Source organism: Orcinus orca, chromosome 8, assembly GCF_937001465.1.
Source record: "Orcinus orca chromosome 8, mOrcOrc1.1, whole genome shotgun sequence".
Lineage (NCBI taxonomy): Eukaryota > Metazoa > Chordata > Mammalia > Artiodactyla > Delphinidae > Orcinus > Orcinus orca.
Window position 1 is genome coordinate 89,087,046 of NC_064566.1, and position 26,745 is coordinate 89,113,790.

General features: G+C 39.4%; 1 protein-coding gene across 1 annotated transcript; it reads left to right on the forward strand.

Moving 5' to 3' along the window:
* Positions 1-2,128: 2,128 nt before the first annotated feature.
* DLAT (dihydrolipoamide S-acetyltransferase) lies at positions 2,129-26,316 on the forward strand. Its single transcript, XM_012534288.3, has 14 exons — positions 2,129-2,495; positions 2,932-3,033; positions 3,739-3,863; positions 4,009-4,162; positions 6,846-6,972; positions 9,031-9,218; positions 10,323-10,476; positions 16,307-16,374; positions 17,795-17,887; positions 18,250-18,357; positions 18,922-19,037; positions 22,998-23,160; positions 24,159-24,295; positions 24,834-26,316. Exons 1-14 carry the CDS (start codon positions 2,217-2,219, stop codon positions 24,961-24,963), a joined length of 1,944 nt encoding a protein of 647 aa, XP_012389742.1. The 5' UTR covers positions 2,129-2,216; the 3' UTR covers positions 24,964-26,316.
* The last annotated feature ends 429 nt before the right edge of the window (positions 26,317-26,745 follow it).

Below are 26,745 nucleotides of genomic sequence, written 5' to 3' on the forward strand. Positions count from 1 at the left end.
TGTTTTATATCGCTAAATCTTTAGCCCTGGGTGCTTTCACTTGCCTTCCAATTACATATTTTCAACTATTAATTACAAGCCATTTTAACTGGGTTATTCCATTATTATGTTAAAATTAAACATGTAAAGAACTTTCACTACCAACTAATTCCTCTTTACATCTAACCCATTCTGTATCAGTAATATCATTCTACAAGTCTCAGGACTGATTTGACAAACCTAATTATTCCTAGCTTACCTCTGGGGTAAACTTACCACTCCTAGACTGTTTGACCTGTGCCCTCTCATGATTTAGCTACACCTGTAAAAAGTATATTCAAAATGCAAACTCGCTATGCACTGAAAGATGCAAAACAGGTTTAAGCAAGGCTACCTAAGTAACTGAACAGCAAACTGAAGATCATCTCATACAAAGACTAATTTAAAGTAATTTAGATCCAGTTATTCAAATGCAGTGGAAGTACTGTAGTAAGATATCTTAGCCAATTCAAAATCGTTAACATTTTTATAATAATTTACAGTTACAGTATAAGCCCTTTCACTAATCACAATTATTCTTACGTTGCTTCTTCCAGTTGTTACTCATAAGTAGTTTTACATTATGGTAACAATATAATTGCTCTACTCCTATTTTTATTTTATTTTATTAATGTTTTGGCCACACCGTGGGGCATGCAGGATCTTAGTTCCCTAACCAGGGATTGAACCTGCGCCGCCTGCAGTGGAAATGCAGAGTCTTAACCACTGGACCGCCAGGGAAGTCTCTCTACTCTCAGTATTTCAAATGTGCCTTTCCATTTAATCTGGGAATTTTGTTTCTCAGTTGTACTCCCTGCATATTATTCTGCCAGACAGCCGTGCCTGCTTAATCTTTTCCTCATTTTTGGATAGTTAACGTTTTTCCAATTCTTTTTCTGTCATGAAGATATTAAAACTTTTTTTTAAACCTTATTTTGGATGCCTTAAGGATACTAGAATAGGATTTTGGGGAAATGTGCAAACATTTTTTCCCTGGTTCTTTTTCCTTACTATCCTACCATCTCTAAAAACAACCTCCCGACGAATGCATCTCCTTCTCTTCAATCTCATTAGTACTGAGATGTTAGACTTTTTAAAGTTTCCAATTTAAGTAGGTATGATATAGTGCCTTCTGGCTGCCTTATTTTTCCAAATGTTTAATTACCAGCAAAGGTGAACATGTTTTCAAATGTTGGTTTTTCTTACTTCTTGTGTTCTTGATGTACACTGGGGATTTAGGGATATAAATATAACACGTGCTTCCTTCTAGTTTAATGTCACTCTCAGCTGAGAAATGAGACATTTTCTAATTATAGGATAACCCTACACAGAAGGGTACCTAACAAATGTAGGTAGACGGGATTACATGGCAAATTAGAAACAGAAATCTGTTTTGTAAACTTGTAGCTTCATACATAGAATATGCTTAATCCTGCTACAGTACTCTAGAATGTGGGAATATATCTTCCATTCGGCTGCCCTTCACATCATTTGGCTGGAAAACCTGTTCACCCCGGTTTCCTGTTGGGCTACAAACCTGAAATTAAATCTTTGTAACCCAGTACAGCCTGCGCGGAGCGAAGCCCCAAACCTGGTGGCGGTTGGGTCCGTTGAAGCTGCGAGCGCATCCGGCGAGCACAGTGACGCGCCCTCTGGCAGTTCTCTGCCGGAGCGCCTAGACCCGCCCCTCGGCCGCAGGCTCTCAGCGCCCGGCTGGTCCTCGAGACCCTTCCCATTCTTCACTCAAAACGGGGCCACGCCCCTCAGCCCACCTCTGACCACTCTGCCTGTATCAGCCCCGCTCTCGCCACCTTTTTAGGCCCCTCCCTTTCGGCCGTGCCCTACACAGCGCTTAGGTGAAGTCCTCCTCTGAGATGCGGCCACCACTGCGAGCCCACCACCTGCCACTCCTCTCCACGTCTAATTCTTCCAGACTCGGCGTGCGGAAGCTCCGCTGGAACGCCCCTGCCACTCGTGGCTCCACAGTACCCGCCCTGGGCCACCCTCTTCCCGACACCCGGGAGAAAGACCGTACATTCTACACGTTTCTGGTCCACGGAGGGTGTAAGGCGAATCTTTGGAGCCCGTTTTACGACAACTTGCGGCCGCGCGGTGCGGCTGACGGCAACGACGCGCTGCTCTTGGAGAGGTCACTTCGGAGACGGCGCTGGCTTTGGGGTGTGGGGGTCAGCGGCAGTATGTGGCGCGTCTGTGCGCGACAGGCCCAGAATGCAGCCCCAAGGGCAGGATTTGGGGCTCGGTGGACGGCCTTGCGGGAGGAGCCGGGAGCTCGGTGCGTGATCCCGCAGGCTGGCTCGGCTCCGGCTCGTTGCTGCAGCAGGACCACAGGGTATGGCAGGCTCCGGGCACTCTGCGGCTGGAGCCCCAGCTCCTGGGCCACACCGCGGAATCGCGTCTTGCTGCAGCTTTGGGGACCTCCTGGGCGCCGCTGGTATAGCCTCCCCCCGCATCAGAAGGTGAGCCCCATACCTGTCCTTCGCGGGACCCCGTTGTCCTTCATGGGATCCTTCCTCAGAGGCCTCAGTCAGTGATCCTCCATCCCCCTCCAAGTATACTGCGTGTCAGTGTCCCTTCTCCATTACCCAGCTTTGCTGTAGCTCTTGAGCTTCCTTCTCCTGACCTATTCCATTGAAGAGCGCCAAGCCTGGGGCGGTATGTGGAACGTCTGCTGAGTACAAGCTGTGAGACCCACGCAGGCCTGTGGAGCGGGAAGCCTGTCCTTCTGGTGGAGAGCTTCTGGTGGCAGGAACCCCCTTTATATCCCCAGTGCCCACTGTGTGTTGGGACTCAAACTCTTTGTGTTAAATTGTAGTGACTTGAGTGAAGCGTTAAACCAGAATGAGAGTTAGGTAGCTCTTTGTAAATTTTGTATTTCTCCTTTGTCTTCTCCAGGTTCCATTGCCCTCTCTTTCCCCCACAATGCAGGCAGGCACCATAGCCCGCTGGGAGAAAAAGGAAGGGGAAAAAATCAATGAGGGTGAATTAATTGCAGAGGTAAGTTGTTTTAAAATATGGAAATGAGTTAGAAGGGACCGGCTTAGCTAAACTGAGCATTAACTTCCTGAGTGAGTAGTTATCCCTTTTGCTTAAGAAACTTTTAGATGTTTTTTACAACTTGATATTAGAGAAGGTTGGTTAGCTAAATAAGTTAGCAGCAGCTAGCCAAACTGATTTTTAGCTAAGATATTTTTAATAGTAATTCTTTCAAACCTGTGATAGAGGCTTTATTTTCTCGTGACTGTTGAACTGTATGATTTTTTTTAAATTGAAGTATAGTTGATTTACAATGTTGTGTTAACTTCTGTTGTACAGCAAAATGATTCCGTTATACATATATATACATTTTTAAAAAATATTCTTTTCCATTATGGTTTGTCACGGGAAACTGAATAAAGTTCCCTTGTTGGACCTTGTTGTTATCCATTCTATGTAATAGTTTGCATCTGCTAACCCCGAACTCCCACTCCATTCCCCTCCCGCCCCATAACCACAAGTCTGTTCTCTGTGTCTGTGAGTCCGTTTCCGTTCTGTAGATAAGTTCATTTGTGTCATATTTTAGATTCCACATATAAGTGATAGCGTGTGGTATTTTTCTTTTTCTTTCTGACTTACTGCACTTTGAACTGTATGATTTTAGACACAAGCTAATAAACTTCATACTGGCAGCAGAAGTCTAAGCTCCTGCTTTTGTGTTAAAAGGTTGAAACTGATAAAGCTACTGTTGGATTTGAGAGCCTGGAGGAGTGTTACATGGCAAAGATACTTGTTGCTGAAGGTACCAGAGATGTTCCAATTGGAGCAATCATCTGTATCACAGTTGAAAAGTGAGTAGTACCATGGCAATCTGTGGAACTTAGATGCTCAAGTGGAGTATTTTAACCCAGAATTGAGAAGTTAGTTAAAGGCTTCTAAGACTACTGAATCCACTTTATAACCCCCTTATACTTATGCATTCTTTCTCTTCCTTAGACCTGAAGATATTGAGGCCTTTAAAAATTATACACTGGACTCTTCAGCAGCACCTACCCCACAAGCAGCCCCAGCACCAACCCCTGCTGCCACTGCTCCGTCACCTGCGCCTCCCGCTCAGGCTCCTGGTAGCTCATATCCTCCTCACATGCAGGTGAGGCTCAGCCTCTGGGTGTTTGCTCTAGAAAATTTATTATTCATTTATTATTTTTCATAGGTGGCTCTCACATCCTGGGAACTGGCATTAAATATGGCTAGTTTTTGTCATTTGAAAGTAAATAGAGGTTTAAACATGCAAATTGACAACTTTTATTCCTGGTGGTTATTTCCAGGTGTGTGAACTTGGCTAGTTCTTTTAACCTTTCACAGCCTCAGTGTAGCAGATAGGATAATGTTTGGTACTTCTCATTCAAGAACATCTTGTTAGATTTTGAGGATGATTTGTACTTATACTACTCCCTGTATAAACAAGAGTTTTTAGTAGGCCCCAAGTACTGTCTGTTGAATGAGAGTTCCCAATTGGTGTTTTTCCTTGACATGTGGTATTCTATTTTCTAAGAGTAAGTGAAGTAGTCCAGTAGTATTAATAAAAGACTGAACTAAAATAAAGAATAAGTGTCAGATAGACATATATAATAACATCGCAACAAAGCTGAAGGTGGTAAATATAGTCACTGTTGATTCTATTAACTAAATCAGTTTATAAGAAGCTAATTAGTTTATTAGATATTAAGATTATCCCATCTATATTTGTGTTTCAGATACTGGAAATGGATAAAAGCCAGCTGCACTTTTTCTAAAGGATTAAGACTAGAACTTTCCTTCACTTAGTTTATTTGTAGAAATTTTTGTATAGGAATAATTTTCTCCTTTGGACATCATGTTCTATTCCATGGTCTTTTTTTTTTCTATAAATTTATTTATTTATTTATTTATGGCTGCATTGGGTCTTTGTTGCTGTGCACGGGCTTTCTCTAGTTGCGGCGAGGGGAGGCTACTCTTCGTTGAGGTGTGCAGGTTTCTCATTGTGTTGGCTTCTCTTGTTGCGGGCCCTGGAGTGCGTGGGCTTCAGTAGTTGTGGCACATGGACTCAGTAGTTGTGGCTCGCGGGGGTCTAGAGCACAGACTCAGTAGTTGTGGCACACGGGCTTAGTTGCTTCGCGGCATGTGGGATCTTCCCAGACCAGGGCTCGAACCCGTGTCTCCTGCATTGGCAGGCGGATTCTTAACCACTGTGCCACCAGGGAAGTCCTCCATGGTCTTTTATTAACATTCACTCATTATAAAGTTTTGCCTGGTGGTCAGTTCACGCATTTATCTCATCCTGTTCTGCAAATTCTGTCTCACTACACAAGACAGTACATTTCTCTATAATTTATGTCTTTGGCTTTTTGTGAACGTTTTAGGGTTCTGTCTTAATTATCCTTTAAGATACAGTATAGAGATTATTGGATCCACTAATTTTTAAAAAGTAGATGAAGATGAGGGACTTCCCTAGTGGTCCAGTGGTTAAGACTCCACGCTCCCAATGCAGGGGGCCCGGGTTCGATCTCTGGTCAGGGAACTAAAAAAAGATTCTGCAGGTTGTAATGAAGATCCTGCACGCAGCTACGAAGGTCCCGAGTGCCACAACTAAGTCCCGGTGTTGGTAGGTAGGTAGGTAGATAGATAAGATAGATAATTCTGACCAAGAAAAGCATTTTAAAATTTTTCTAATTAGAGTTCTAAGTTTTGTTTTACTCCCCCCCTCACCTTCCTGAGACATCATCAATTGAAATGATTTTTCTCTCAGCATAATCCTGTTGTTAATTAGAGGGCTTCCCTGGTGGTGCAGTGGTTGAGAGTCTGCCTGCTGATGCAGGGGACTCAGGTTCGTGCCCCGGTCTGGGAAGATCCCACATGCTGCGGAGCGGCTGGGCCTGTGAGTCATGGCCGCTGAGCCTGCGCATCCGGAGCCTGTGCTCCGCAACGGGAGAGGCCACAGTGGTGAGAGGCCTGCGTGCCGCAAAAAAACAAAACAAAACAAAACAAAAAAAACCTAAAAGATAGCAAAGAAAACCCATAATGAGTAAGCATCCAAATTCAGTGGACATACAAGCCATATAAATAAGAAAGCAATTTTAAATTTAGATCAGCCAATCTGATGTTTAGATTTTACTGGGGTGGAAGTGACTATTGTAAGAGCAGTTTGTTCATTCATTCATTCATTTTTTTTTTGCTGCACCGTGTGACATGTGGGATCTTAGTTTCCCGACCAGGGGATCGAACCCGTGCCCCTGCATCGGGAGTGCAGGATCTTAACCACTGGACCGCCAGGGAAGTCCCAAACAGTTCTTAATAAGAGTTTTTTTTTATCTTGAAAAAGTATCTGGGAAGTTTGGGAGAAATTCAGTTTCCCCTGAGTGAAGAGATAGATGCCAATACAGCACACAGTAAAATTTTAGTGGAAAGTCTGGACTAAGGTCATTCTGTGAAAATGAAAAACTGTAGCTTAATCCAAGTGTTAAGAAAGACAAAAAGATGTTCTGTGCTTAGCTATTTATTGAGGAATTAATTTTTAGTAAGAACTCTTTCCCATCTGCCCATTGTTTTTACGTTCGGAGGGTGGAAAAGTATTTCGAAGGTGGGTCAGAGTATCGCTGGTACTATAAAAGCTTGAGATTTGAAAGATTCACGTGTAGGGACACTTGAGGCAGTGGGCTTTTACTGCTGTGGGGGCATGGGAATTTGGATGGTCACAGTCACTATCATTCCATAAAACTGTTCGCTGGCCTGAGTTCCACTGTGTCCACAGCTTCCTAGTATTACACAGTAATAAAATGTGTTTGTTTCTACAGGTGCTTCTTCCTGCCCTCTCTCCCACCATGACCATGGGCACAGTTCAGAGATGGGAAAAAAAAGTGGGTGAGAAGCTAAGTGAAGGAGATTTATTGGCAGAGATAGAGACTGACAAGGCCACTATAGGTGAGATTTCTTCAGCTCTTAATGGTTGAGGCACTGAGTTTTCCAATGAGGGAAGAGGATTGCCGTCCTATCCTATAATGAGTGAGTGATAACATGAAAAATTTTAATTCTTGGGATTCATTTCCTGGAACAGAATATTTCATAACAAAAGTGTGCATAGTTGGATTTGTCAGTACCATACTGTAGTCTCATTGGATCAAGGATATGTCAGCTTAGGGATTATTTTTAGGCCAGAGTTTGCTTGTTTATTAGCCTTATCATTGTCTAAACTGGGCAAGGGGGAAAAAGAAGAAACAGGAGAAAATAACACCAAAGGCAGGAAAATACCAAAAAATTTCAGATGACTTTGAGGGAAGACTTGAAAGCAGGGCTTAGATTGTTTTCATAGTTTGAGAATGAGTGATGGAATGTATGTATTACCTGTTCAGATATCATATCACATTTCCTTTTATTCCCTCTCTGATTTATTTTTATGCTTAGAACAAAACCCATATAGATAATTATATTTGTCATACCATGTATAGATATTTGTATTCTCTTTTTTTTTTTTTTGCGGTACGCGGGCCTCTCGCTGTTGTGGCCTCTCCAGTTGCGGAGCACAGGCTCCGGATGCGCAGGCTCAGCGGCCATGGCTCACGGGCCCAGCCGCTCTGTGGCATGTGGGATCTTCCCAGACCGGGGCATGAACCCACGTCCCCTGCATCGGCAGGCGGACTCTCAACCACTGCGACACCAGGGAAGCCCTAGATATTTGTAGATAAATGTATTTCCTGTCCAGTTCTCAGAGATGCAGTAGGAGATTCTGGGCATCCTCTGCAGTGGTTGTTTTCAGATTTTGTTATTCAAACCCTTGATGGCACGTTGAAGCAAAGGAGAACTTAAGGAGCAGCACTCTACTGTTCCGTGCCCGCTGCCCCACTTCCACCAGGACACCTCCTTTTTATCTTTCTGCATATTGCGGTTCCTCCCATAAGATTTTATTAGAAGAAAGGATTCTGTTTGTTGAAAAGAGAGAAACAAACAAAAAAACCCTGGCAAAAATAGATCTGCTTTGCATTTTAACTTGAATACCAATGTTGCTGTAGAGACTAGTATTCTAAAGACTCTGGTCACTAGAGAAGTATTACCTTGGTCAAACTCTTTAAACTCTATTGTGGTCTTGGAGTCTTTTTTTTTTATACATGTCTTGTATATTAATTCTCAACTGGGATATGGAAGGATTCATCAAAGATGTGTTTGTCAGGGAGAGGCACAATGCCACAGAAAGCCAAGATCTGGAAGGCAAAGTTGTCCTCTCCAATGGGTTCTTTTAGTTTTACTTTCGGAACTCTTCATATTTGAGTTCCTTGTAAGAAGAGCATAGCTGGGAATTCCCTGGCGGTCCAGTGGTTAGGACTCCATGCTTCACTCCCGAGGGCCTGAGTTCAATCCCTGGTTGGGGAACTAAGATCCCGCAAGGCGTGTGGCCAGAAAAAGAAAAGAAAAGCAGTAACTGAATAAAGTCAACACCACAGAATCTCTAGTTATGCTGTATTTCTTCATAATGAAATAGTTGGTGTAATACCAAGCATGACCTCTCAAAAAGTTCCAAAGATGCTTTTAGGGGTGTAATCCCATGTCACTATCAACTATAGTAGGTCTTTTAATTTAACCATGTGGTTCTGATCTTTAGCAGTACAACTGATGCCATCTTGGAGTCTTGTGGGTCTGCAAGGGGCTGCCCCTGGGGATGTTTTAAAGAAAATGTTCAGAACTAACCCCTGTGTAATCTTTTATAGTTTTATTTAACAGATATTTATTTAGTATTTACTTTGTGCCAGGTACTGTTTCTAAATACTTGGAAAATGTTCACTTAATTTTTGTAATATCCCCGTGAGGTAGGTACTATTGTCATTCCCATTTTGTAGGTAAAGAGGCTGAGACGCAGAGAGGCTAAATAGCTTGCAAAAGGTTATATAGCTACTTTGAAGAAGAACTTTTTACTTAAAACTGTGCTTTGAGTTTGGTAGAATAGTGGAGTCCTTTAAGTTCCATAATGGTTTTTTCTTTCTATTTAAGGTTTTGAAGTACAGGAAGAAGGTTACCTAGCAAAAATCCTGATCCCTGAAGGTACAAGAGACGTCCCTCTAGGAACCCCACTCTGTATCATTGTAGAAAAAGAGGCAGATATACCAGCATTTGCTGACTATCGGCCAACTGAAGTAACTGATTTAAAACCACCAGCACCACCACCTACCCCATCCCCGGTAGGTATGCTTCTAGAATTGAGGGAACACTTAAACCTTATTCATCTCTAAATTAAGGGATTAAAGTAGATGATATTCTAGGTTCCTTCCAGCTCTAAGATTCTATGAATAAGGAAGGAGATAGTTAACATTTGTGGAGACCTACACAGTGTGTGGCACTGCACCATTCACATAATGGTCAATAGTTTGATTTGTATAGCTTTTTTTTTTCCTGGTGTCTTGAGTCCTGCTGAGAACAAAGCTGAGGTGACATGTTCTTTTTCTGCTTTAGGTGTAGATATATATATATATATACACATATATATATATATATGTATATATACATACATACATACATACATGGAAGGTAATGCTTTGTCACCCATTTTCTGTAGAATTTGTAGTTTTTGTCATTGTCAATCCTCTTGGTATTAACATATAGTAGGTCAAGCTTATATTTGTAATACATTGGAACCTTCACGTAAATGGCTTATTTTGCATAGAATTTAGTCTGTCTCTATGCACTGTATACTATATACCTGTAACATGAGCTTGTATGAATTCCAGGCATCAGTAACGCTATAATGAAGCTTCTGCAGGTGTAGAATCATGTGAGTTTAGATGAGGTACGCAGTTCTGTCAGAGAAAACTTGATTTCTGACTGCCGTACATATATGGGGAGCTGGCAAGTAGTTGTAGTGTTTTATTTTTTAATGTGTTTCAACATGGAACCTTCCAGAATAATTTATTATTTTGGAATTAGGTTAAGTAAAAACAAAAGCCATGTAGGTGATAGAATGAGAATAAAGAAGGGACAAGTGATTAAAGTGAAGAAAGGCTATAAGGATGTTATATACTGGTTACCAAAATTAAATTCCATGCCTCTCTTTGTTAATCATGGAGTTAGAGAATTTGACTTTGTTCTGTCTTTGACATAAAATAATGTTATTCTATTCATATTGCTGTATTATGTTGGTTAAGCAGGAAAAATGTGCATTTGATATTTGGAAAAAAGATGAAAGTTATTTAATTAAAATAGGTTTGACTAAATAAACTATAAACTCTTAAATCTTTCAGACCAATCTTTGCAGTGGTGAATTAACAATCTGTAACTTGTTTCAAAAGGCAGCCCCTGTTCCTCCAACTCCCCAACCTGTAGCCCCTACACCTTCAGCCACCCGCCCAGCTACTCCTGCTGGACCAAAGGGAAGGTTGTTTGTTAGCCCTCTTGCAAAGAAGCTGGCAACAGAGAAAGGGATTGACCTTACACAAGTAAAAGGTAAGTCTGTTTCTATGGAGTGGGGTTTTACTAAAATTTAGTAGAGTTTCTTCCTTAGGACCAGAGGGTACAACTGTATATAGTCATCTTATCTGCGATAGTCGGGGGAAGGATGAGGGAGGGAAATATCTCCTTTGGTGCCACCACAGAGTAGGAAAATTTACTGTGCTTTGTTTAGTCTGTCTAAGATCTACCTATATAATTTATATCTTTTTTTCCTTCCCTGTTAACGGGAACTGCTTAATTGTTGGTGAAAGTATGATGTGTTTGTTCAGCAGAGTTGGGTTATGGTACTTGATTGTATAATAAGAAATATGTATTAGTGCCAGGCTGATTGAATGTAGTAATACACAGAACAAAACATGAAGTTGGGGTGATTTGAAGTGACTTAAAATAATAAAGTTCATACAAAACTGAACTAATGCCCCTTGAGGGCAAAGGAAAATGTCTTACCTATCTTTTCCTCCCCAGAGAGATAGTGTAGCTTAGTGATAAGAGCATGGGGTCTTGAATCAGACCATCTAGGGTTTAATCCTGGCTTTATCATTTTCTGTGTAATATGTCTTTTGATGAATTACTTTAATCCATCTGTTTTTCCATCTGTAAAACTAGATAATAGTTTACATTAAAACAGGTGAAGTGCTTAGAACAGTATCTAGAATGTAATAAGTACTCAGTACATATTAGTTTTGTTCACATTATTACTATTATTGGCTGGCATTTAAATGTTTTAAGCTAAAATTTAATGTAAGGTAATTAATATACTTTGGAAAAGGGGGGAAATTACTATTCCTGGAACATGGTTTGATGGCTGATACTATGTGCTAGTCTTTTAATTACCAGATTTAATTTGCATAACATTTATTGAAGTAAGAATTATCATTTCCCATTTTTTTATTGTCCAGCTATGAGCACTCATCAGTGGTTATCATCTGTCTGCAATCTGTTGTTTTTATGGTTAGAAAGCAAGCCAATCCCCAAAGGCACAAGAATAGAATGTTATCGCTGTTTTACTTCAGAGGATTCTTGTAATATTGGAAGACCCTTTTTTCACCTTAATATTATTTCACTAGTGTATTGCCATTCTTTATGTACATGTGATTAGAATCAGGGACAGCAATTTAAATTGGAATACATTTTAAGGGGAGGAGGGACTAGGTTAATTATTATATCTGAAGAATTTAGACAAGTAAACAAGGACCATTTATTAGATATTTAGCAATACTGACTGCCTTAGGAGAGATTTGAGTGGAAAAATCTCAATATTCTTATCATGCAGTTAGAGTTAAGTGATTCATTTATTTAGACAAATATTCATTGAGTATTGTTTATGTATCCAACACTTGTTCATAAGACAGACAAGATTCCAGTTTCAAATGCTCATATTACCAACAATAAAGAATTAAATGGACAGGGAGTTATAGCATAGTAGTTAAGAGTATTGGCTTTGGAGCTGGAGTGCTTGGATTTAAAACCCAGCTCTGTCGAACACTAGGTGTGTTACCTTTTGTGTCTCAGTTTCTTCATTTGTATATAAAAATAATAACTTATAGCTTGTTGGGATTAAATAAGTTAATAAACAGTGCCCGTACATAGAAAGCATTAGCTATGATGATAGCATTAGCTATGATGATAATAACTTATTAAATAAGATGATTTGAATGCTAAGAAAGAAATAAACCAAGTGATATACTAGTGAGTAACAGGGTGAATATATGTGTAGTCATGACTGCTTTTGGACGGGGTGGTTGGAGAAGGTCTTTTTGATGAGATGACATTTGATCTGACCTGAAAGATGAGTCAGCTATGAGCCAACCATGTGAAGAACTGGAGGAAAACCATTTTGGGCAAAGACCAGCTTGAAGTGGAAAGAGCTTGGCATGTTTGAGGAACAGAAAGGAGGCCAGTGTTAATGGAGCATAGTGAGCAAATGATCTAGTGGTAGGAGATGAGGTCAGAAAGAAACTCGGGGGCGAGAACATAAAGGATTTTACAGGTTATGATAGTATTTGAATTTTATTTCAAGTACAGTAGGAAGCCATTGAAAGATTAATATGAGGAAGTGGCATAAAATGATTTATATTTTTAAAAGATCATTTTGGCTGCTCTGTGCAAATGGATTAAATGAAAGCCAAGGCACCTGTTAAGATGCTGTTGCTGGAGCTGATGATGGTGGCTTACACAAGGGTGGTGAGAGTAGAAATGAAAAGAAATGGACAGCTTCAACATACACTTCTGCCATAGAATCAACAGAACTTAGTCAGGGATTGGATATGGGGACTCGACAACAGCAACTTCAAAAGAAATGCGCAGTGGACGCTGGTCTGGACAGCTTGAAAAATGAAAAGTGGATGAAGAAGTGGAGATAACATTGTGGACAACTTATTCAAGAACATTTGCTGTGAAGGAAGGCATAGAAATAGAAATGTAGCTTTTGGGAGCATTTGGGCTCAAGAGAGAGCTTTTGAAAATGAGTGATAGTAGAACAGGTCTAGTGTAGAGTTTCTCAGCTGTGGCACTGTTGACATTTTTGACCAGGTAATTCTTTGTTGGCAGGGTGGCAGCTGGTGTCCTGTGCATTGTAGCATGTTTAGCAACATCCTTGGCTTTTACCTGCTACATGGTAGTAGCATACCCCACTTGGGACAACCAAAAATATTTTCAAACATTGCCAGATGCCCCCTTGGGGGCAAAATTGCCCTGGCTGAGAACCAGTGGTCTAATAGAAAGGGATAAATTGGTGATGTAGAAAAGGAGAAAGAGCAGAATAATTTGGCAAGGTACAAAGTTTTTGAGAATGTAAGAGGGGATGGGATTGGTTTGGGGTAGGAATTAGGACAGTTTGTCTACTTTTATAGGAGAGAAGAGAATATGGGGTAGGTTTATAGGTTTGTTGGTAGCAGATGAGGAGAGTACCTCTCTGGTTCCTGCTGTTTGATCAGTAACATATAAAGGGAGGGGGTAGTTCCCTGGTGGTCTGGCAGTTAGGATTTGGTGCTTTCACTGCTGTGGCCTGGGTTCAGTCCGGGTTAGGGAACTGAGATCCCACACGCAGCCAAAAAAATTAAAAAAGTATAAGGTGAGGGGATCTGCTGGAGAGTTAGTGTGGGAAGGTCTGAGATTAGAGAGATTGTGAAATAGTGTTCTCAGAGACAGGGAAAGTGAATTCAAGGGAAACAATTTAATTTCTGGATAGTTTTGTGTGTCTATTTTAGTTTTGTGCCTCTGAATTTATAGTACAGTCATTCAGCTAGGTGTGTACTTTTCCCCCCAGCAATATTAAGCTACTCTGGTGCTGGCACTGAGAAGGCATATGTTTTAGAGTTTGACCAGGGAGTGATTATAACAGTGATCCATAGAGTGTAGGCTGGGTAAGGAGGAAGTGAAGACAGGAGGCTTGACAACATGATGAGAGCAGAGGAATTAGTGGAGTGGAAGAAATTTTGCATTAGGGGGAGTAAGTGGCCTGAAATAAGTGAGCTGAGAGGATCAGTGGTTGGTGTTTTATGACACCACCTCTGATACTAAATGTAATTTTCTTTCCACACCAGCAATCAGTTCTCTACACCACGTGAGCATCCAACAATTCAATCCTATTCTGACACTCTGCAGAGTTAGCATCAGACTCCACACGTTTTTGTTTTTGTTTTTGTTTTAAATTATTTATTTTTGGCCGCGTTGGGTCTTCGTTGCTGCGTACAGGCTTTCCCTAGTTGTGGCGAGCGGGGGTTACTCTTCGTTGTGGTGTGCGGGCTTCTCATTGCGGCGGTTTCTCTTGTTGCAGAGCACAGGCTCTAGGCACGTGGGCTTCAGTAGTTGTGGCTTGCGGGCTGTAGAGCGCAGGCTCAGTAGTTGTGGCGCACAGGCTTAGTTGCTCCATGGCATGTGGGATCTTCCTGGACCAGGGCTCGAACCCGTGTCCCCTGCATTGGCAGGCGGATTCTTAACTGCTGCGCCACCAGGGAAGTTCCGAGACGCCACAGGTTTAAAGGCTCAGTCCCACAAGTCTAACCCCACTTGAGATGCCAGTCCTGAGGATCACCCATACTTCTGACACACTGGCTATAAACCAGGAATTCCCAAGACCCCCTCCTCGGGTTTGATAATTCACTAGAATGACTCACAGAACTCAGGAAAGCACATTATTTACTATTGCCTGTTTATTATAAAGGATACAACTCAGAACAGTCAAATAGAAGAGATGCATGAGACAAAGTATGGGGAGTGGGGGTTGGTGCTGAGCTTCTGTGCCTCTCTGGGAGCACCCCCCCGCCCCCGGCACATTAATGTGTTCACCAACCCAGAAGCTCTCCAAATCTTGTTGTTCAAGAGTTTTATTTTTATAGGGGTCAATTATTATTTTTATAGGCATCGTTGATTGTATCATTGGCCATTGGTTATTGAACTCAATCTCCAGTCCCACCCCTACCCCTTTCCCCCAGGGACAGATTGCTTACCAAATTTGACCAAAATGTAATCATTTGGGGAGAAACTGTTCTGAAAGCCTAAACCCTGATATTCAGAGTTTGATTTGTCTCAGAGCTACCCATATTATGGTTTATATTTCTTTGATGCAGAGCATTTTCACATCACTGTCCCATTTTATCCTCACAGCATTCCCATGAGTAGGGGCTGGTATGATAATCTGTCCTACAGATGAGACTAAAGACCAGATAAGATTAAGTGACCACAGTCATCTGTCTAGTTTATGTTTGACAACAACCCTACGTTTTTCACTCCTAGTCTAGTGTTCTTCCCTTTATACCATATTGCTTTATGATGGTCTGTTGTGCCTTCTTAGGGAGAGAGACAAAAGAATTTCAAAGATTTCAGCTAACTCCTAATAGGAAATTCTTATAGGTGGATGAAGCTTAGTATAAGGCAGGTGGTACTGCAGTTTCCTCATCTTGAGGGGCTGCAGTGTCCAGATCAGCCTTGATTGTAAGGGGAGGTTATGGCTTCTGTCTTTTATAAGGAAGGGAATCTAATAGGCATACTGCTGCCTCTGTTCTAGAGCTCCTGGTGAGGATAAACACAATCCTAGCCAACTCAGTTTTCATAATGAAGGAAAGGAGTTGGGACGAACTGCACACAACGAGAATCCTTTTAAAAGTCTGCCTTGGGGGAAGATGAATCAATTTGACCAAATATTTTCTAGAAGTGGGCCAGTATAAAAGGTATTTTAATAACTAAATTCTGAATCTCCTTAGAATTAAGGTTCAGGATTATCTACTTAGGTGTAATGTTAAACCTAAGAGGTTGTGGATGGGAGGAGGAAAGAAATTGAATGAAAGTAAAATTAAGCCTGTTGAGGGAACTTTGAAGATCTTTCTTCACGTGTAACATGGCACCTTTTTCCTTCATAATCTCTAACACAAGCCAATATAGCGCCTTGGCTACTGTGAGAAAGCTGTGAATAATGGAGACCACATATAGAACGAATGGTTCTAAAGATGAGATCATTGCATTTGAGAGTTATTCATGCTATTTCAGGGTAAAAACAGTTGACTTGCCTGATTTGTCCAAAATAATTGTTATCATATCTGTCGACTCTGTAGCAAGGGAATTGTTTATGAGCAAATGAATGTAGAACCCAAATGAGATATATTCCAGGATTTCAAAAAGGGTGTTTTGGAGCTAACGGAGAGGAGGGCAACAAAAGGTGTTATTTTTAGGGAAAAGTTTAAGGGGCATGATTAAGGCAGTGGCCCCTTTAGAGGGTCTTTGTTAGAGAACCTTTAGGAACTTGCACTTCAGGATCACAGTGCTGATCTCCTTGAGGAATTAGCGGTACTCTGTCATGTGTGTGGTATTCCTGTGTCTCTTCCAGGGACGGGACCAGACGGCAGAATCATCAAGAAGGACGTCGACTCCTTTGTGCCTACTAAAACTGCTCCTGTGAGTTATATTTCGCTTCCTAAATTTTGGTTGCAGTTTGTCCCTGCAGAGTGCTTTGTCCAGCCTGTTAGACCCTTGCATACATTATTTATGAGTGAAATAGCTTAATCAGAACTGTGTTTCTTTTGTCTAATTTCACTGGCTAGTAATAAGTACATATGAATGTGCTGTTATTCATACACAAAAGCAAAGATGATATACCACATTGAAATCCACTCCAAGTTGTTTTTGTTCTTTTTTGAGTAGTGATACTAAATTTTTCCTAACTTATCTTCTTATTCAGGCCCTATTTTTTAATTTTTTTTTTTTTTTTTTTTTTTTTGGCGGTACGCGAGCCTCTCACTGTTGTGGCCTCTCCCGTTGCGGAGCACAGGATCCGGACGCGCAGGCTCAGCGGCCATGGCTCACGAGCCTAGCCGCTCCGCGGCATGTGGTATCTTCCCAGACTGGGGCACAAACCCGTGTCCCCCGCATCAGCAGGTGGACTCTCAACCACTGCGCCACCAGGGAAGCCCCAGGCCCTATTTTTTAAAGCATGCTTGCAAGTTGGTTGGCTAGTGTTTGAGTTTTATGTAGTTAATTAGTTCACAGGGGGATTAAATCCACATAGCCAACTCCGTTTGATCAGTAAAGGTGCTAAAATAATCAACTATAAGTAAGGAAAATGATTTAGTTATTTAGATGTTTGCTTTAAAATAAAAGATTTGTCTTTCTTTTTTTAAAATAAATTTATTTATTTATTTTTGGTTGCGTTGGGTTTTTGTTGCTGCGTGTGGCGTTTCTCTAGTTGTTGTGAGCAGGGACTACTCTTCGTTGCAGTGCATGGGCTTCTCTTGCTGTGGAGCACGGGCTCTAGGCGTGCGGGCTTCAGTAGTTGTGGCTCGTGGGCTCAGTATTTGTGGCTCACGGGCTCTAGAGCACAGGCTCAGTAGTTGTGGCGCACAGGCTTAGTTGCTCCACGGCATGTGGGATCTTCCTAGACCAGGGCTCGAACCCGTGTCCCCTGCATTTACAGGAGGATTCTTAACCACTGTGCCACCAGGGAAGCCCCTGTCATTGTTTTTTCTTAACAGTATTCAGGAAAATACATTACTTTCTTTGTATTTATCTCTTAATCTTTTCAATTTAGGAATGCTTTGATTGCTTTTCTTGAAGAAAGTTTTGTGAAAACAAAATTATTTTGATATAAACTAGTCATAGAAACATTTAAAACATGATTACCCAATTCTAAGTATGAAAATTAGAAACAAAACTCTTAAACAAGCACAGTCCAAATCGGAGTCCCTTTTGCTCCCTTGGGATAGAAATAGCTGTTTTCCTATAAACCATTTAATTTTCACTTTGCCATCTGTAAAAGAGTCACTAACAGTTGTTCACAGTTGCTTATGCTAAGACTAAGAACTTTTTTACCTCCTTCTAGACTCCAGCAGCTGCTGTGTCTCCCCCGAGTCCAGGAGTGGCGCCGGTTCCTACAGGTGTCTTCACAGATATCCCAATCAGCAACATTCGCCGAGTAAGAGTATTACCATAACTTTTCGACCCAAAGCTGTTGGGGACATCTTTACTCTGATTGTTCAGTTGCATCCACAGTTTGAAACACTAAGAAGAGACTTTTTTAAAATTGGGAACCTTAGATGATTCATTTAATAGATGTTTGATTTGGCCAATAGAATTCTTGGGATACACAAACACTGTGTTCTGATTAAATACTATTGGAAGGGGCTAAGTTATGGTGCAGTCCTCCATCTTCCAGTTCTAATAATGCTTGAGGTAAGCATTACCAGGGAGCAAGGTAAAGGGGCAAACAGAGCCCTGAATGAGATGAGGTCTCATTTCAACTCAAGATAATTGATTTTTGAATCTCTTTGATTTTAGGTTATTGCACAGCGGTTAATGCAATCTAAGCAAACCATACCTCATTATTACCTTTCTGTTGATGTAAATATGGGAGAGGTTTTATTGGTACGGAAAGAACTTAATAAGGTAAAAGGTCTGGAAATTCTACCTTCATAAATTCTAAAAATCTTGTTTTCCCTCACTGAATATTTACATTTTTGCTCATATATTGTATTTTGTTACAAACGCCAATTGATAATGGAAAAATGGATGTCATCTTAATTTTAACTGACAGAGAGTATCCTGGAGAATTTTCATTTTCTAACCCTTGATTAAAGTTTATGATTAAAGTCGACTTTGATATGGATCCATTTTAGCCTAACATAGTCACTATGATCCTATGAGACTACTTGAGTCTCTTCTGGTAGGAAATAGTATGTTTACTTTGTGTTTATAGTTAGTACCAAGCACCTACTTAGTGTTTAGTTACTTAGTAACTTATGGGATGCAGCTAAAGCAGTGCTTAGCAGGAAACATACAGGTGTAATGGTCTACATTAAAATAGATGAAGAAAACCAACTTTTGGTTTCTTTTCATCCTTTCCACCTCAGGACATAGGTATATCCACCCCCTCCCACCTTCTCAAGATTATATGGTTTCAGTCTTTGAGAAGAGAATTTAAGAAACTACTATGGTTTCTTGTCTTTGCAGATGTTAGAAGGGAGAAGCAAAATTTCTGTCAATGACTTCATTATAAAAGCTTCAGCTTTGGCATGTTTAAAAGTTCCTGAAGCAAATTCTTCTTGGCTGGACACAGTTATAAGACAGTAAGTATAACACTTCTGGGGAAGGTATATATATATACATATATATCCATCAGCAGTGTTTTGTGGGCTGTCTCACGTATAACTAGGAGTATAGGGAGTAAGGAGAAGCAGAAGATGGAGGGGAGATGGCTTCCACAGGCAAGACAATTTGAAAACAACATAAAGCTATTTCTGAGATAATGCCAAATTTAGTTAGTAAAGACTACAGGTTCTTTGAGTTCAGAAAAGGGAGATAAGTGTACAAATATGTATAATTAAGTTGATAATGACTCTCACAAAGCAGGATTGAAATGGTTTTGTTCACCAATGAGTTCTGCTAAACTTTAGTGGGGGCAAAATTGAAAACAAAACCAAAAAAACAGTATTTGTTAATATTATGGTAGCATGTGACTGGCATGGTGCTCTTGGTGTCTTTCACATGTTGTCTCATTTAATCCTTATGACCACGTTATGAGTTAGGTGGTTTTACACATTTTCTAGATGAAGAAACTGAGGCTCAGTAAGTTGAGTTACTCGCTGAGTTAATATGTTAGTAGGTAGCAGAACTGTGATTGGAACCAGGATTCTGACTCAGCCTAGGTGTTTTCTACTATGTAGATGCTTTTATATTATTAATTTAAAATTTTTTACAATAATAGTATGTACATTAGAATATTAATTCATGGCTTATGGTGACCTGCTCAACCTTTAATCTGAGGTCCACTCCCAAGAGGCAAACACAGCCTTTAAATTGTTATTTCTTTTGGTATTTACTTTCCTATTTCTAAACATTTTTCTGTTGCCTTTCATAAATTTTTCATTTCATTTACTTTATCAACTGACGTCCTATTAAAGAAGGTTAAGATTTAGCTTTGTTCTACCCTCTCTACAAACACACACACACACACAACCCATCATCCTACCAAATTGATTGTAGCACAAATTTTGGACAAATCAGTATTCAGTGTTAATATCTTTATGACTATGAAAAATTGTTTATGACTAAGGAAGTATAGTATACCATGAATACTGACCTGATTTTAATGATTGCCTAAGAGGGGCTAATTTTTAACTTACTCATCATGAAATCTTTCTGAAACTCCCCAAGAGAACTCTAAACATGTTTCACAGGACTGAAAAATGGTTTACTGATTCTAATTTTTTCCTTGGTCACCCCACTCTTAGAGAACATCTGAGGGTCTTACTATATTTTTAGAGACTATATTAGCTTTCTGGGGCTGCCATGACAAATTACCACAAAATTTGTGGCTTAACAAAAATTTATTCTCTCCTAGTTCTGAAGGTCAGAAGTGTGCAATCAAGGTGTCGGCAGGACTGTGCTCCCTCCACAGGCTCTCGGGTGGACTCTTGCTTGCATTCTCCAGTTCTGGCGGCTCCAGGCATACCTTGGCTTGTGGCTGCACAGCTCCAACTTCACATGGCCTTCATGTGTCTATGTCTTCTCTTCTGTCTCTTACAAGGACACTTGGCATTGGATTTAGGGCCCACCCAGATAATCTAGGGTGGTCTCATCTCAAGAACTTAATTACATCTGCGAAGACCTTTTTACTAAATAAGGTCACATTAGTAGATTCTGGGATTAAGACATAGACATATCTTTTAGAGCATGGTTATGAACATTTGAGGACAGTTCTTTGTGTTGACATATGTTTTCACTTCTCTTGGGTAGACTCCTTGGAGTGGAATTACTGGGTCATAGGGTAAATTTATGTTTAATCTTTTAGGAATATCTGAAGGAAACACTACGTAGATGAAAGGATGGACATTGCAGGGCAAGTTCTATAAATTATTTGTTAATCCTTACCAAATGCCCTTCAATTTGTTCGTCCAGCTATTCAACAAATATTTATTGAACATATACCGTTTGCTGGATTTAGTGGTGAACAAGATAGGAAACACCATCCCTACTGTCTTAGGAGGAAGATTATTGAAAAAATAATATTGTAATGACAAGGTAATTTAATTAAGAAAGAAGTGTTTGCTGTTTGATACCTTGGCCAGAGCCCAGCTACGGTAGTTGTTAAGTGTCACACACTGTATTATTAGAGCAGGTCCCTGTGTTTGCAAGTGATAAAAGCCTGCTGCCTCTGGCGAGCTTGGGCACACTGGGGGGTATGGTCCCCATAATCTCCAAAGAGCTGGAGTTCTTCCTTCATGTGAAGTTTTAACTTTTTCTTTTTTTTTTTTAATTGAAGTATAGTTGATTTACAATATTATATTAGTTTTAGGTGTATGGCATAGTGATTCAGTATTTTTGCAGATTATACTCCATTATAAGTTATTACAAGATAATGGCTATAATTCCCTGTGCTATACAATATATCTTTGTTGATTATCTATTTTATACATGGTAGTTTGTATCTGTTAATGCCATACCCCTAATTTGTCACTCCCCCCTTCCCTCTGTCCTTTGGTAACCACTAGTTTGTTTTCTGTATTGTATCTGTGAGTTTGTTTCTGTTTTGCATGTGCATCCATTTGTATTATTTTTTACATTCCGCATATAAGATACACAGTATTTGTCTTTTTTTGATTTATTTCACTAAGCATAATATTCTCTAAGTCTGTCCACATGGCTGCAGATAGCAGAATTTCTTTCTTTTTTATGGATGAGTAATATTCATGTGTGTGTGTGGGTACTTGGGTTGCTTCCATGTCTTCTTTTTTGGCCATGCATGCAGGATCTTCCCCAACCAGGGAGCCACCCTGAGCCCCCTGCAGTGGAAGCTTGGAGTCTTAACCACTGGACTGCTAGGGAAGTCCCTTCTTCCATGTCTTTAATTAGTATGTTCATTTTTTCCAGATATATTCCCAGGATTGGAATTACTGGATCATATAGTAGTTCTATTTTTAGTTTTCTAAGGAACTTCCATACTCTTTTTCCACAGTGGTTGCACCAATTTGTTGATACATTCTCACCAACAGTATACAAGGGTTCCCTTTTCTCCATATCCTCACCAGCATTTGTTAACTTTTTCTTTATTGCAGATCACTTTAGCAGGGGCCCTTACATAGACGACCCCTAAGGAGACTCTGATACAATTCAGGAGTTTGGGAACTTGGTTGGGGGGGGAAAGCCATTCTTTTCTACTAACCTTTAACTGAAATTTAGCATTTCCTCCCATTATAAATATAAAGAACAAATCAAAGAGGTATTAATAGTACTTGTGCTGATGACCAAATAAAAATCAAGTTACTTTCGTATCACATTGTAGTTATTGCGGATATCTTAAAATATATTTTTTTCTTATCACTACTTCAAAAGTATAGCCATAATTAGACCTGCTGCAAGATTATTGAGTTAATACAGAAGTGCATATATCACAATTTTGTTTTTTGAATAGTTTGATAACTGAATTTCAATATAGTTTGTTTTGGGGGAAGTTTTTCTGGTAATTTGTGAATTTTGTTTTCTGTGTTTAAAAAATATATATATTCTGAGAAGGAACCCAAATGCAAATGTGCCCCATGGCGTAGAAAGGATTAAGAATCCTACTTTTATGTTTTGAGACAACACCACCACCCTACCACATGAGTACTTCTGTTTCTCCCGCCGTGGAGTCCTTTCCCTTCACTCTTCCGTTCATCTGCTCAAGTTCTGCTTGCAGACTCAGCTCCAGCCAGTCCATTTCGTTTCAAAATCTAAGGAGTTCTTTTTAATTCTCACCGATGCTGAACCTTTTTTCCCCACCTGTACCCATGGTGTTAGTCAAGGCAGATGAGGGGTAGTTAGTGAGTACGTGTGAAACCAACCTACTGACATATCTCTCATTCATTTTTTAAAAGTGCAGGTCTAAGGGAGGCCACAGCAAAATTTAAAAACCAGGAAAGAGCTCTCCCTGGCTGAAAAGTAGCACAAACTGAAGTAAATACCACTATTCTTGGGTAACCTAAAACAAACTCTTAATTAAACATTGTTGATGATTATTGAGGTTTACTTTTCTTTTTCTTTTTAAATAGAAATCACGTTGTTGATATCAGTGTTGCAGTCAGTACCCCTGCAGGACTCATCACACCTATTGTATTTAACGCACACATAAAAGGACTGGAAACTATTGCTAATGATGTTGTTTCTTTAGCAACCAAAGCACGAGAGGGTAAACTACAACCACAGGAGTTCCAGGTAAGGTATTAATTATTTATCTTCTGAATGTTATTATGTTATTTTAATGAATTATGTTATTTTAAAATTTGGTATTATGTTTCTATTGCATTTTCTGCCTTTTGATTCTGCCTTGTGTTCTCACTGACACAAGGTCTTGAAAATAAAGAAAAATTGAGTAACCTATCAAAAGCTGAAAATAACACATTTTCAAGTAGTGTGCAAAAGCCACACAACTGACTTTCATTCATATCGCTATAGTTGTATGTTTTCAGTAAAGTGTATTCCATTCATTCCTTTTTTCCTTTCGGCTTTATTTATGTATAATTAGCAAATAGGAATTGTAATATTTAAGGTGTACAACTTAATGTTTTGATATATGTATACACTGTGAAGTGATCATGACAAGCTAATTATCCATCCCCTCATATATTTACCATTTTCCTTTTCTTTTTTATGGTAGTTGAATCCTTTTTTAAAATTCATTTTATTGAAGTATAGTTGATTTACAGTGTTGTGTGAATTTCTACTGTACAGCAGAGTGATTCAGTTATATATGTATGTACATTCTTTTTCATATCCTTTTCCATTATGGTTTATCACAGGATATTGAATATAGTTCCCTGTGCTATACAGTAGGACCTTGTTGTTCATCCATTCTATAATATATAATAGTTTGCATCTACTAATCCCAAACTCCCAATCCATCCCTCCCCCACCCTCTCTCCCCACTTGACAACCACAAGTATGTTCTCCCTGTCTGTGAGTCTTGCTTATGTTTCGTAGAGAAGTTCATTTGTGTCATATTTTAGATTCCGCATATAAGTGATATCATATGGTATTTGTCTTTCTCTAACTTACTTCACTTGGTATGATAATCTCTAGGTCCAATCCATGTTGCTGAGAGTCCTTAAAGTAAAATATTATCTTAAGGTCTTTTCACAAAACATTTGTCATTTTTTTCTAATTTATGTTGACAAGCAGTTACCATGATCTGTTTTTAATCTTTTTTTCTTTAGGGTGGCACTTTTACGATCTCAAATTTAGGAATGTTTGGAATTAAGAACTTTTCTGCTATTATTAACCCACCTCAAGCATGTATTTTGGCAATTGGTGCTTCAGAGGATAGACTGGTTCCAGCAGATAATGAAAAAGGGTAAGTGCCAAAATGGAGAGGGAGTTGTAAACTCACTTTCATTACAATATACCTGTTTTTGAGTCTCAGTTTTTATAATTATTGCCATGGCATATTGGAGCTTCAGTCAACAACTCTTCTTGTTTTACTGTTTGAGATGGGAAGTCTTGTTTACTCTAGGTCAGGGGTCAGCATACTTTTTTCTTAAAGAGCCAGTTAGTAAATTATTTTATGCTTTCTGGGTCATACGGTGGCTATTGCAAATACTCTGCCATTGTGGTGTAAAAGCAGGCATAGGCAATACATAAATGTATTCCAGTAAACCTGTGGGATTTGGTCTGAGGGCTGTTGTTTGCGGACCTGTATCCTCTAGATGGCTGTTTGGTCTGTTTCTTCAAACTGTTAATTTGAGCTAGAGGTGTACAGCCCATGAAGAATAGGTGGAAAATAATGTTACCTGGTTGGGATTATAAGTTAGGTGTTGTCATTTGGGCTGGTTACTAGCTAAAATCTAGTGATTGCTTTCAGAATTCCTAATAATGTTTTTATCTTTTTCTAGATTTGATGTGGCTAGCATGATGTCTGTTACACTCAGTTGCGATCATCGGGTTGTGGATGGAGCAGTTGGAGCCCAGTGGCTTGCTGAGTTTAGAAAGTTCCTTGAAAAACCTATCACCATGTTGTTATAATTAACCCAAGAATTTCTAGACTTTCCCAGGTCACACTGGTTCATTCTTACCAAGATATAAATATGTTATTAAACGGTGGTTCTCTTTTTATTTTAAGGTTGACCAGTTACTTTTGAGTCTGTCCAGATAAGTTATTTGTAATGGGCATTACTGAATTTTTTAAAATGCCAATTACATCCAAATATTGTACACATTTAATCAATACCAAATTTTAAGCAGTTTACTCCTAGTCAAGGGGCATGTGGCTTAGCCCTTTGGTCATAAGGACTTCCACTGGGAAATGTAGAGGTAGAATTGTGGTTCCCTATCGAGACAGGCACATAAAAGTAACCTTGATGAGATCTTGAGGTTTTGAAATTTAATTACCTCAAATGTTTTGTTTAGATTTGAGAAAAAGAGAAGTCGGGAAAATTAGTTCTCTTGGAGAAACGGTTTGAATTGAAGCTTGATTTTGGAACATAAACCTAATTTAAAATTTTCTGTTACATAATCTCAGTTTATCATGGATGGGAAGCATAGAGAACTTCAAGGAAAATAAGTGAAATTTTAAAAGTCAACATTTTCTTAGAACTGTTCCACCAGCTGTTCTTTGTTTATTTTTCTATGAATTCAGAAATGGTTGTTTTCCCCTCTTGAGATGAAGATATAAATATGAGCCAGCTACTTGGTATAAGTGAGAATTTGTGTGGGTATCTATTTAAACAATTGAAATGTGTCATTCTGAGAGCAGAATTCTATAATTACCTCCAAATAAAAAGAATATGCTTATAGAATTTAACAGAGTAAAGTTGTGAAAGTAGAATTTTTCCTCCAAAATTAACTGGTGGTTACTTGCAAATGAACTTAATTACCAGGATTTATTACTTAAATAACTTTGAAAAGCTATATCAAGTAACTATGGAATTAAGTGTGCATATGTAAACTATGTTTCCTAGTGAGATATGTGCCAAAGTCCATTTATCACCAGGTTCTATCTGAAAAGAAGAGGGGAGAGATACGCTGGTGAACAGTTTGGAGTGATAAAAGATGATGACCAAAACGAAGTGGTTAGTTCTACTTGGATAAAGTGAAAAATGTTAAATGTGTACAAAAAAAGTGTTATGTGTTTTTCCACCCCAGTGTTGTCTCGTGTAAAATAAGAAAGCCCTAAAATCCTATCGGAGAGAAAAAAATTATTTAGGTTGTTTGCTACGTTATCAACCTAAATTTGTTTTTTCCATTTTGTTACGATTTGCCTTTCTTTGTGGGGGGTGGATGGTGTTGATATTCAGGATAATAAAATTGAATTAGAAACATCACAATTCTAGACTTTCTACTGAATTGATGTGTTTTAATAAATACTTGGAATTGTAATATGTGGAGCTGTTCCCTGAAATTTAGGTCTTTCAATGTTGAATCTATTTCTAAATGTTCGTTATTTTATGGTGCACAAGTGACACTCCAAATATTCCAGAAATATTTTCCTTGCTGTATTATTATGAAAACAATTCAATACATTAATCTGATTTTTCAGTAATTAGTAATTTTAGCTTGAACTGAAGATTATGCAGAAGGAACAAACTTATGACAAGGGACCATCACCAGTATGAGCCATATCTGGTTCAAATACATGAAACTTCAAAGATAACTCATTCTTTGCTAATGTTTATGGCTCTATTGTTCCCTTGAGAGAAAAATAAAAAGTTGCATTCTAATAAAAATTGTTCTGAGTTAAAAATTAATCTGAGCTATAATCTAAATCTGGATTCAGTCTAGTTTGCTTACCAGAACTGAATGAACAAA

What these genes read in the sequence shown, in the direction of transcription:
- DLAT (XM_012534288.3), top strand. Translation starts at nt 2,217, where the DNA reads ATGTGGCGCGTCTGTGCGCGACAGGCCCAGAATGCAGCCCCAAGGGCA. An exon ending in CACCACCTACCCCATCCCCG is followed by an intron (nt 9,219 to 10,322) that starts GTAGGTATGCTT and finishes TTGTTTCAAAAG; the next exon opens with GCAGCCCCTGTTCCTCCAAC. An exon ending in CAATCAGCAACATTCGCCGA is followed by an intron (nt 17,888 to 18,249) that starts GTAAGAGTATTA and finishes CTTTGATTTTAG; the next exon opens with GTTATTGCACAGCGGTTAAT.